At 37.0% G+C, this 12,865-nt stretch overlaps 1 protein-coding gene across 1 annotated transcript in view; it reads right to left on the bottom strand.

Moving 5' to 3' along the window:
* The window catches only part of GRID1 (glutamate ionotropic receptor delta type subunit 1), a gene marked incomplete at its 5' end in the record, with an annotated part of 550,600 nt that overhangs the window by 52,303 nt on the left and 485,432 nt on the right, over nucleotides 1-12,865 (bottom strand). The window contains 2 exons of the mRNA XM_080620875.1: nucleotides 1,562-1,759; nucleotides 3,380-3,481. Of these exons, the coding sequence (XP_080477001.1) occupies nucleotides 1,562-1,759; nucleotides 3,380-3,481 (300 nt within the window). The remainder of the gene's footprint in view (nucleotides 1-1,561; nucleotides 1,760-3,379; nucleotides 3,482-12,865) is intronic.

The following is a 12,865-nucleotide window of genomic DNA, read 5'->3' on the forward strand; positions in this document are numbered from 1 at the left end:
TGTTCTCCCTGCAGAACTGCCAACTTCATATTTATGATGGGATTTCATATCGAAACTGGGGGGGCAGATTTGTTGGGTTTTTTTTTTACAATGAATAAAGTGATTGCATAAACTAGTAATTGGAAGAATGTACCAAAGGCAACTTAGCACCTGAAACTGCTTTGACCTCAACATTTAAGCAAGTAGGTTTTACATGTAGAGGGTCCTTAAAGAGTGTGCAAACTCAGTGAAAGCTAAAACAGGAGTTAGCAAATAAAATTCCCAAAGCATTTGAGGAGCTGCAATTATATTATGAATAATGTTCCATTTTAATAAAAAGAATTCTCTTAAAAAAAAAATAGAATGTACTTTTTGTTTCCTATCTCTACCTTTTGTTGGGAAAATAAAGCAAACGTTAGATGAGGGAGGTCTGCTTTGAAATCCTTTGGAGTCAGTGGAAAACCTAGTAGCAGAAATATAATTTTAAAAATACTATAATAGATACTTTGTTGTTTCAAAGAAAGCAATTTCCAGAGAAATTTAATAGGATTTCTTACCCCATTTTCAAATCAATAAGATTCAAATAGCTTATGTTAATGCAAAGTAAGTAAAAATTTTTTTATACTACCTAGCACCAAGAATATCCTCTTATCGAACACGAATATCCTGTTATCGAACACACATTTGCTACTGTTTTAATTGCTTTTATTTCTTCCTAAACAACTACTTACCAAATACTCAGCTGCCTACGTACTAGTTAATGAGAAAGCTTTCACTTTCAGTAACAACTCCACTGCAGAAGAGTAACCTTTTCCACAAAGGGCAGCCACATGGAATATTAATTCCTTTGATTCTCCTTTTTATTAACATTTGTCCCATACTAGATAGCAAGAACATGAACCAAATATGCTCTAATTTCATTCTCTTGGAGATTCTAAGCTAGAAACATTCCCCATTTACTTCAATGGAGTTCATACTCCTGATTTAAAAGGCTGTAATTAAGAAAAGAAATTTGGTCCTCTCTGTTTTAAATGAATGAATAATCTTGAGATCAGTTTAAATGCTGGTCCTTCAAAAAACTTCTTTATGGTATATTACATGGGGCACTTTTCCTGTTTTGAAGTCAAGTAGTTGGTAATTATCACATTGCCACAAAGTGACCCAAAGAAAGTCACACCTACAAACAAGTAGCAAAGAGATAATGACAAAAATGAAAATAATAATCAACATTTTAAGAAGAATATATTATTTTTAGTCTGTTTTCTATAGTCATTCACTCACACACATGCGTGTCCTCTCTTCCTATTCTTACAGCTATGTAAAAACACAGATTTACGCTGATAAAATTGACGCTGAGTTGGGAGTAAACAGAACAGACTCTCTAGGTCCTATCCTGTATACAGTTCACACTACACTCAAACCACCCATGGCTCTGAAGTGTTCTGCACTTTTGCTTTCATCCTAATTCATTCTCTTAGAGTTTGGAAGATTACAAAGCTTTGACACCATACTCCATAGAGACGGGGGGAAGGTTATTGTTTGGTTGTTCTTTGTTTTAAATGCAGATTCTTTTTCTGTGTACCTTGTTAATTAGTTCTCCAATCATGCCATTCCAGGAGCTGTTTTGGAGCTGCTGTCCATATTTGCCATCAGGAGCTTGATATATCTCATACTTGAAGCCCAGATTCTTGGCAAGTGCATCCAGGACATCAATGGAAAATCCTTTATATCGTTTTGGTTGCCCAAGAATGTTCTCTGCCACCATCACAAAAGGTTCTTCCTGAGAATAAAACAGTATCTTAACTGATAATTGAAACTAGTTTTTCAGTTTGCTTCTCTTAGTAAAAGAATGCTTCCTGAGTTAATTCTGGACAGCTTGGTACAGATTTTGAGACAAAAACTAGACACCAGTGCCTCAGCACCTGAGTCCTATCTGTAGCCTTGTGGCCTTGTGTTTTCCATAGCTCTTGAGAAGAGGCAGAGACTGTAGAAAATAATTCAACATCCTCTAGCAGCTTCTGGGTGAATGAATTGCTCTCTGAAGTACCTGCCTCTTCTCACCAACTATAAAAAGGGAACAGACACCTACCTTACTGTCCTAACTAGCTGTCTAGAATATAGATATTAAGCTGTCTAGAATATAGCTATTGTTAAGCATGCATGTCCTAGATAGGAACATTACTGTCCATCTATCTCAGTCCACATTAGATTTAGAAAGCCATTTTTTACAGATAATGATTAGTCCAGGAGACATAACAAAAAAAAGCTAAACCTGCGGCATTTAATGAATATTTAAAATTGTGAAAATTCAAAGAATAACCTTCATGGGTACTGGTTCCTGGAGTATTTTAAATTAAAGTATGTTTTGGGACCAAGGAAATACAGCATTTTGTGTTATGTTTTCTGTCAGGCATGGGCATCCTTTTCTCCTGCAGGGGAACTCCAGGGCTGCCGGTAGCACAAAGCTGGCTGCCTTTGAAACCTGATACTGATACTCTAATGGAAGGGATCTGCTCACCTCCCATGTAAACTGCAGCATAATCTCGCCTGTCACCAGGTAAAGCAAAGAAAACTGGGGGCTGGAGGAAGAGCCTTAATGATCTTATGCGGTACTTCCTATTTGTACCCTGATTCATAAAAAGAGAAATAAAAAAACCCACACATAAAAAAACCACAAGCACACAGAAAAAAAACAACCAACCAAACCAAACCAAACCAAAAAACAAAACCAAACCAAAACCAAAACAAACAAACAAACAGAAAAACCAGCCAAAAGACCCCATTCTGCAATCTGCAAACAGCAATATTTAAGCAGGAATGCAGCCATGCCCCAGTTTCCCCTAATTTAGCACTTAGCTGAGAAGAGCTCTGTTACCACTCTGGATACTAACAGACAGTCCCAAAAGTGTAATGATCTTTTGGAAAGACTATGCCTTTCTAAAAGATATAGTTTTATCTCAATGGGAATTTATGAGCTCGATGGAGGAAACACTTGATTAAATTTTACAGCCTGCAGCATACAAGAGCCAAGATTAGATTATCATAATTGGCCCATCTGATCTTAAAATCCAGGAAATGCTGGGAAGTGCATATCTGAGTTAGAGTACAGTATCTGGAATGCACCCCTGGGCACTCCGGCTGTGTGCTGGTTTCATGCCCAGTAAGAATTACAATGCAGAAAACCAGCATAAGCAAACAAACAAAGGCTGTGTATCTCTAACAGTGAACAACTTCACATAACATAATAAAAGGCCATGATCTATCTTCCTTGTTTATGTAACTGATCATCCAAAAATACAGTACTGAAAATTATAGGGAAAAATACTGTGAGAAATGCCCAAAATACTCAGATCCTTTTTAATTTGAGCATTTTGTTTCCTGTACTCAAAGAGGATCATACCAAGACAGTCACCACTTTGAGTGTCAGTCCTTGTAAGTCGTTGCCCAGACGTCGTTCTTGTAGGCTACCATTCAGTCCTTTCTCAGAGTCCCACGTTGCCAACTAGAACAGAAAGTATAGTGAGTATGAAGGACTATTATCCAGAAATCTTTTAGTATTTATATAAACACTTAACAGTAGCTTGACCGAAATAGGATGAGAGATGTGTGGCTTTTTTTAATGCAGAATTTAGAATTAGTTAGATTCAGAGGACAAAAATAAACAAGTACCTTGCCGGAATGTATTTTCATCAATGCCTGTAACAGAACAGCTCCATTATTTGTAGTATTTGTCATATTATTTCACTTAGATCCCTCAGATATGACATTTCTCTCCAGAGTGTTTATATTGTCTGACAATCCTCAGGAATATCTGTGAACTCACTATCCCATATTTCCCTCTCTGCTCAGATCCTCTCCTACTTTACAGATCACTCTCTACTGCTTATTAAAAACTAACTTTTTTTTGCTGCTGCACAACATTGTCACTCATGGATAGTCATAAAGTCTTGACACTGATTCTGTGGTGTCAAACTGTCTCCTTTCTCCCTCAGAATTAGAATCATAGAACCACAGAATTGCTTCAGACCCTACCTTAAGTCCTATTTTCTCTGTTCTTGCCCTATCTCTACCTCATCAGTAAAACAATAACAGGCTCCTGATGATCAAATAATCTTACATCTACCAGTACTTCATGCATCTGCTAGATGTACCTGGACACATATTTTCAGGATATATCCCTGGAACATTACATCTAAATATTTTATTTTTCAACTAAATATATTGCTTTAAAAATCAGTTTTACTGCATTTTCTGAAGAAAAATGCAATAAAATTCAATAGAATAGGTTCAATAGAAAAGTCAATCTTGAGTGACCTTTGCATTATTCAAACTAAATGTGCTCTTCAGCAGCAACAGCTGTCAGACACTCCTTTTGCCTTCAAACAGAATCCATGGTGTCATTTTGTTTGGAAGAGTCATAAATAATATCAAGCAGAAACTGTTTCCTCCTTTTTTTTTTTTTTGGCTTTACACCAATACTATGCTCACATATGTGGAAGCAGTGTTGTTAGCTGAAGGCGCGCCCTGTAGAAATTAAACACAGTCCAAGATCTGTGAAATGTGGCTTCTTCCTGCTAGAAGCTAATATTCATGTAACAAGTCAAAACCTTCTTGGAAAGAACTTACTTCGCTGAAAATGCCTATGGCTACATGTCCTACATGATTTATTTCTATTACTTCAGTTTTATCCTAAAGCCTCAAAAATGAAACCAACAAATAAAATGTGACGGGAGAGATCTGTATAGTTTTATTTTTGTTTTGTTGCACTAAACTGATAAACAGAGAACTAAAAAAGAACAGAACAGTCAGTAAATATTTTGCCATCATAACTATCACAACTGATGAAAATTATTCTATAGTCACTAAATCTTCATAGCTGAGAACACAGGAAAGAATTAAGCTATACCTCCTTTTAAACCAGGTGATCTAGGGGATGGAGGAAGAGAATGAATGAATAAATAATATTCAGCTTTCTAATGACAATCCTGAATACCGAAGTATCAGACTGAAAACTCTCCCCCTGTGATGACAGTTTGGAGTTAAAGATGAGCTTCCAAACATAAAAGTGTCTGTAGCAATACAGGTAGATACCTATAGCCATGGTATCTTTTAAATCTGAATTTAGATGCTTGCGATAAAATACATCCAGATGTTTCTTAGATTTTGCTATTGCCAAACCAAATTAATAAATTTGTAATCTGACATAAATCATTGTGGTTCAACAGACTTCAAACACCAATATAAATGCGTGTGGCATATATTTTGTCCAATCTGTAAAAGAAAATTCACTGTCTAAGCCTTTTCAGCTATCATGTGCAGTAAGTACATGATAAAGATGCATGAAAGGTTTTGGCCAAAATAGCCTGCACAACCTACAGATGGTGATTAATTTTTTATTTAAAAATGGGAAATGTAACACATTCACTTATTACTTCACCACTGGTGAATTAGCGTATCAATTCTTTCTCCCACTCCTTTCACTTTCAAAAACTATCTGATTTCATATCAAGGCCTTTGACTTCCTGAATACCCTACATTTCACATTCTGCATTAACTCTAAAAATTCCAAAAAGTAAATGGAGACATGCCAGTGGAAAGCCATAACTGTATTCCTTTTATTCAAAAGGAGCAAGACAAAGAATCTTCTTTTCTGCAGTAAGTGCAAGTGCGAGGAGAAGGACCATATTTCAGTTCAGCACAGAACTCCATAGTGTTCTCTGTGGAGGCACAAACATTTCAGTCTTTAAAAAAGCAAACTATGTACATAAAGTTGGTAAATGGAACATGAGAAAAATAATTTCCAGAAGGGATTTTTCCTGTGCATCCTTGTGCTTCAGAGCATTTCGTTTGTTCAGAAGTGTACCAATTTTAACTTCCACATCTTGCAGACAGAATTTTGTTTATAGGACCGATGTATTTACAGATACAGCTATCAATTTGTGACAGCTGATCTGCCAAGATCAACTGATTTCCAGCACCATTAAACACAAAGAGTACTGCTGTTAAGGCTGTTGGAGTTTCATTCTTTGGAGAAATATGTACTAAGTTCCTACAAGAAGTCTGAAGCCAAAGTTTGTAGCACAGCCATAAGCTAACAGGAGATAAAGGGCTTTTAGATCTCATTATGACAAACAATTACTTGCAGAATCAGCACTTGTGTCATGCATTTAAAAAATCAATGGTCTCTGGAACAATATTTAATAGCAGCCTGGGTATTTGGGTTTTTGTTTTTTATTTTTAAGTTACTCAGTTCTGGGCATTAAAGTTTTGAAAACAGCTACTTTATTAAAGCCTTTCAACTTAAACCTTCTCCTAGCTTCTCTTTCTGAAACAGACATATTGCGGGGAATCATACAGTTCTAGCCATACATCAGAAGCTCACTCATCCAATAAAGACAAGCCAGAGGAAACAAATGTGAAATTCAGGCAAAAAGGCGATTTGCTGGAAAATTCTGACTGATCTGATTCTGAAAGATCTGACTGATCTTTATCAATGTTTACTGCATTTTCAACCAGAACTGCAAGGAAAAGCTTGAAGAGAGACAGTCACAATTTTATCATAGTTTTCAACCTTCACAAGCAATTTGTATCTCCAAACACAAATACTCAACACACAAGCAAAAGAATTACACGGCTAGACAACCTAGGAATGTCCAATGATAAATGATGTCATCCAAAGTATGACTCTCAGACCTGCTGATCAGGACTTTATACTGATATGTGTCAGGATCTTCAAAGAAAACTTGATGTCAATGTAACTTTAGGGTTCCTGAGTTCCCATCAAAAAAATTAGAAGTCAAATTTTTTCAAAGGAGTTTCATAGCTTCATTAAGGATGCAGCTGCTGGATGTCCAACACTTACTTGAGTGATTAGCTCCCCAGGGGAAATCACATTGAGATGTCACGGTAAAGTCACACTAGAGAATATGAGAAACAGCTCCACAGAAGTGTGAATACCCTCGTCAGCACAATGAGGCAATCCTTCTGCTTAAACAAATCAAGGCTGCATTAAGCACTGATTTGTAAGATTTAATACCTCCTGTGAATTTGATCAATTAGATTGAGATCCTACATGCCAGTTCCTTTAGGAGATGAAACTGATGATTAACTCAATTATTTTTTACACATCTGTTTGTCTGCAAAGTCTGCATGTTCATACTACTCTATTACACAATAATTAAATATTCCTTGAATCAGGAACTTAAATTTAGTCTTCCTAACTCTGCTGTGAATGTTCACACCACTGGACTACGACAAAAATCTGTCTTAGGCCCAAAACAAATGGAGACAAAAATTATCCCAAACTACTAGTAAACTCTGATGAAAACTGACATTACCATAAAAAGTTAATATTTAATGATTCTGTCACAACAGTGAATGGGATCATCTACATTGTTTTAGTTTATGATGCAGTAGTTACTGTCTAAAAAACCATGTCACTGCTATCTAATATCATTGTAAGTATGACGTCATGTTAACATGATCTGTTTTTCAGGGGAAATGGGATTCCCATAAGAAATGATGCAGTTGACATCATCTACCTGGACTTGTGCAAAGCATTCAACACTGTCCCACACAACATCCTTGTCTCTAAATTGGAGAGACATCAATTTGATGGGTGGACCACTCGGTGGATAAAGAACTGGCTGGATGGCCGCACACAAAGAGTTGTGGTCAATGGCTCAATGTCCGGCTGGAGACCAGTAACGAGTGGTGTCCCTCAGGGATCGGTGTTGGGACCGGTCTTGTTCAACATCTTTGTCGGTGACATGGACAGTGGGATTGAGCATGCCCTCAGCAAGTTGTGTGGTTCGGTTGATACGCTGGAGGGAAGGGATGCCATCCAGAGGGACCTCGACACGCTTGTGAGGTGGGCTGATGCCAACCTTATGAAGTTTAACCATGCCAAGTGCAAGGTCCTACACCTGGGGGGTCAGAGCAATCCCAGGCACAGCTACAGGTTGGGCAGAGAAGAGATTCAGAGCAGCCCTGCAGAGAAGGACTTGGGGGTGTTGGCTGATGAGAAAATTAACATGAGCCGGCTTCAGTGTGCGCTCGCAGCCCAGAAAGCCAACTGCATCCTGGGCTGCATCAAGAGGAGTGTGACCAGGAGGTCGAAGGAGGTGATCCTGCCCCTCTACTCTGCTCTCGTGAGACCTCACTTGCAGTATTGTGTGCAGTTCTGGTGTCCTCAACATAAGAAGGACATGGAACTGTTGGAACAAGTCCAGAGGAGGGCCACGAGGATGATCAGGGGATTGGAGCACCTCCCCTATGAAGACAGGCTGAGAAAATTCTGCCTGGAGAAGAGAAGGCTGTGTGGAGACCTTCTAGCAGCCTTCCACTATCTGAAGGGGGCCTATAGGGATGCTAGGGATGGACTCTTCATTAGGGACTGTAGTGACAGGACAAGTGGTAACTGGTTAAAACTTAAACAGGGGAAGTTTAGATTGGATATAAGGAAGAAATTCTTTAAGGGTGGTGAGGCACTGGAATGGGTTGCCCAGGGAAGTTGTGAATGCTCCAATCCCTGACGGTGTTCAAGCCCAGATTGGACAGAGCCTTGGTGGCATGGTTTAGTGTGAGGTATCCCTGCCCATGGCAGGGTGGTTGGAACTAGATAATCTTAAGGTCCTTTCCTACCCTAACTATTCTATGATTCCATGATAGTTTTCAGCAGATGTATAGTAATATTTGAAAGTGCTACAATCAATCCAGAAAATGCACCTTCTATTTTACCAAAATCCAAAAGCTTTTATCTGCTGACTCCTTTGGAGCTAAGGTTACACTTTCCAAAGAAATTAATTTTGGGATTTCCAGCCTTGAAACCTGATAAATGTCTAACAGTCAGGAAACTGAAGAGAATGCAAGGTGGGCAGTTCTCATGCTATGAGACAGAGACACCTATATCAGGCCAGAGCACATATTCTGTGAATATGAAAGCTGTTTTGTATATGGACTTAAATAAATTAATCTATGCCACTCACAGTCTGTTAATGCTTTTAGATTAAAGTTGAATTGAAACAGATTTCACTTCATTGACAACTTGTTTCTTAAACTTGAAGTCAACATAAACTATATCAAATATGACCTCCTTGTACCATGTACCTATGCCTTGTGTGTTGGGCCCTCACTCCCTTTGCCGGTCTTGCAATATGGCTAAACACTTACTGAAACATTTAACATTGTAAAAGCAGATTTTAAGCAAACATGATAATAAAAAATACCAAACAAAATGTGAAAAAGAAAATTAATGTTTACAAGAGACAAATACGAAATAAGGCAGTGGCCCATTAAATATGTTTACATGTTTAATATGTTATGTTAATGGATGTGTTAATGGATATGTTTATGTTTAATGGACACTCCTCTGTTGCAGTTTTAAGGAATAAAAGGAATTTTATTTAAATATAAGAAAACAAAAATTTACATTTAAGTCAACAATTCTTTTTTAAATTTAGTATATCAATAATCTAAAGATTTCCTGTCATTCAATGTCCACAATAAGGTATTAGTAGGACTCACACATTAGATATGTGTCATTCTTGAGGAACTGACAGGATTCCCTGAAACATAAATGGCATTTTTATGACTAGGGTTGCCTTGATAGTATCAAAATCCTTTAATTTGAAATATGGGATCATAATTAAGAAAAAAACCCCAATCAAACGTTTTGGACTGTGTATTTGTGTAATCCGTAGGTACACAAAACAGGATTAGGAAAATATAAAAATATCAATTATCATACATGCAAGTGAATCCAAACACTGATACAATTTATTTCTCTTACAGTTACATAATCATTAAGAATATTCTAACATTTCTACTCTAAAGCATAAGCTTATAGTCATTATTAGGTGTAAGATACTGGGCAAGATCACCAGCTGAAATGATTAAGCTATAAATCTCTGGTCCAGCATAACTTGATCTTGCCTGCAGTAAAATACCTGCAAGTCATTTACGTCCAGATGTTTGTTCTATTCTGCTATTCTGCATTTGTTTGTATTCAAGATACAGCTTGCTTCTGAACATCTGCAGTGAGATTGGGATAACTATGCACCCATAGCATATTGATCCTAGAGATCCATAGAGATTTGGAGATCTCCAAAACATATTAAAACTACAAAGTGGAGAATTGTGAACCAAGCCTTAAATGGTATAGAAACTCAGGCTTTTGGGTGAAAATTTTATCACATCCTGTTGAATGCTCAAAATGCTCAGTTTGCCATGAAGGGGCCACACAAGGATTGCATCTGCATGATAAAAGTTCAGAGAAGAGCAGGGAGATCATGGAAAGCTGCTCTCTCCCATACCTGAAACTTCAGCAAACAGCATCATCCATCTCCTGAGACAGTAAGCTCTTAAGAGGCAATGACCAGCCAATCAGTATAAGGTAATAAAAAATGGAGGACTAGAGAAGGGCTGCCTACTCTGGGGCTGTTGCCCCATGCCACTGTTTGTCCAACAGGACCCTGATTTTCTGTGCAGGGCAGTGGTGTGACTGCTGATGCTTTAATTGGCCTTTAAGAATGTGAGATATTCAGGGAGCATAATGCATCTTATTCTAATTCTAGTGTAAGTTTATTTTTTTCAAATGTATAGTGCTATAGAAATGATTATAAAATGTCTGTAGAAAATCACAGGAATATGAGCATTAGACAGCAAGGCCTTGTAATGAACAACTCATTTTGGACAAACTTGACTGCCTTTTCAATAATACCACGGAATTAATAGGTAACTGACATGAAGAAAACAATATACTTGTATCTTAATTTTAGTTTTGCTTCATACAGAGTCTTGTGAAACCACACCTAGGACAATGTGAATTTGTTTGCTGAATAAGGACAGTATCGCATGATTTGTAGACTAGCCTGTAAGCAACAAGAAAGAATGATGTATCAAGATGAGGAGAGAAGTTTTGAGGTAGCTTAGAGTAAATCAATATTAAGATCTTATTTACTTAATAGCTTTCTTAATGATTTGGAACAGGAAATAGCAAATTACTAAAATTAAAATGTATAAGATGCAAAGATATCTCAAAACTGGGAAGTGTTGCAGATACGTCAGACTAAAAGAGTGAGAAAATAAATACGAGTGCTAAGAATCCAGACATGAAATAATAATATGCATTTGACATAACTAGAAGCAAACATTTATGAAAAGGAAAAATGAAAAATAGAGATACTTCAATTGAAGAAACAAAGAAATTAATTTAAAAAATTTGCAGAGAGAAAGCATTTTGCAAATGGATGATGAGCTTGTAATACAGTGCAGCTGTGAAAGTACTAGTGTGGTTATAGACTCCACAAGTCACATGGTGTAGGCTACACAGAGTGCAATCACAACACCGCTGAGAAGAATACAGTCTTAACAGGTTCTGTCTGAACAAGATTTAGGTATGCTGGAAGAAAATCAAGGGAGAACAGGACAACTGCTACTGGGATGGAGGAGTCTGTACAACAAAAGACACAACTGTGAATATCTAAGATAATGATGAATTATAAATGAGAAAATTAAAAAACAAAACTAGATGTAAGTCAACAGAACCACTGTTGTTGACTTCCAATAATCTACAGAGACCCTTTCACATGAAATACAAGCCATTTCCTAGAAACATTTATTCATTCTCAATGCAGACTGTGAAATTCCAAATAGATAAAATAGCAGAGCTTTTCTGGGTATTTCTAAATGGAACAATTATTCATGGGAAAGGTTTGGCACATCCAAGATATGAGGAAGTGCATATATAAAGGAAATCATAGAACAGCCTGACAGCCTGGTGGTTCCTGAATTAACCAGAGATATCAGATCTCAACCAGTGTTTCACGTAATGCTGGATCCCAGCCAAAGGTGATTAGGATACTTTTCTTATATGTGGCACAACATTCAAGTTCCAGACTGCAAGGTTTAGCCTGTGATCTCATCAATTTGTCGCATCTCAGGTGAGTGGATTAATCACCATCTTTAAGGTTAGTATGGGAGCACATTATCATTCACAAAGGTCAAAGGAATCAGTTTAGTCTTTATGATGAACGGCATAATTCCTGAATACTTGAAAACCTCAGATATTTTAATTTCCAATAAAAAAAACCCTTCCCCACTGCTGAAATGAAGCCATTCTTAGAACTCAGCCAGGGAGAAACTATGTTGAAAGTGCAGAGAAGCCATTTTAGGTCCCAGTCTACAATCACTTACAATTGTACTTTAACTTGGCAAACCTACATAATACCATTGAATCCTGAGAGTTACACTTATATAAAGTTAACTGAGCATAGACCTAGAATAGAAAATAAAGTTCAGTAACGCTGGAGGAGGGATTTGAGTAGGAAAGAGCAATTGACCCGAACTGACATATCTAAGGAAACAGATATACAAACACTGCTCTTCTGAGAAGCCAGGGAGATAAATGGCAAATATCTAGGATTAAGATGCCACATGAAGACTGCCCTTGAAGTAGCAAAATGCCCTTCAAACCACGTAAGGAAACTGGCTCAAAATTAAGAGAGAACAGTAGCATTAACTGTGTCAGTATCACATAGATAGTTGTGTGAAATTCTCATTTAATATTTAAGAAAACAATTCTCCAATTGTCGGAACAAAATGTACTTTGGAAAGAAGCTGCATAATAACAAGCAGAAAATTTATACAAATTGGAATGAAAATGTCAAAATAATTCAAAGGGCTCAAACCCAGTAAAAACTGATTAAAATTTGAAAAAAAAATTGCAAATTAGTATCATAACTATCATGCTTTGCCATGTAAGATCAATTACAGTATTTAAACACTATCACTCAGAAAGTAATTAGAATCTAGGGTATAGAGTCTCTGTCTCCTTGTCATTTACAATAATTTCTACATAATATACATGGAAATACACGGGAAAAAA

This window comes from Psittacula echo (assembly GCF_963264785.1).
Source record: "Psittacula echo genome assembly, chromosome: 6".
In the NCBI taxonomy this organism is placed as follows: domain Eukaryota; kingdom Metazoa; phylum Chordata; class Aves; order Psittaciformes; family Psittacidae; genus Psittacula; species Psittacula echo.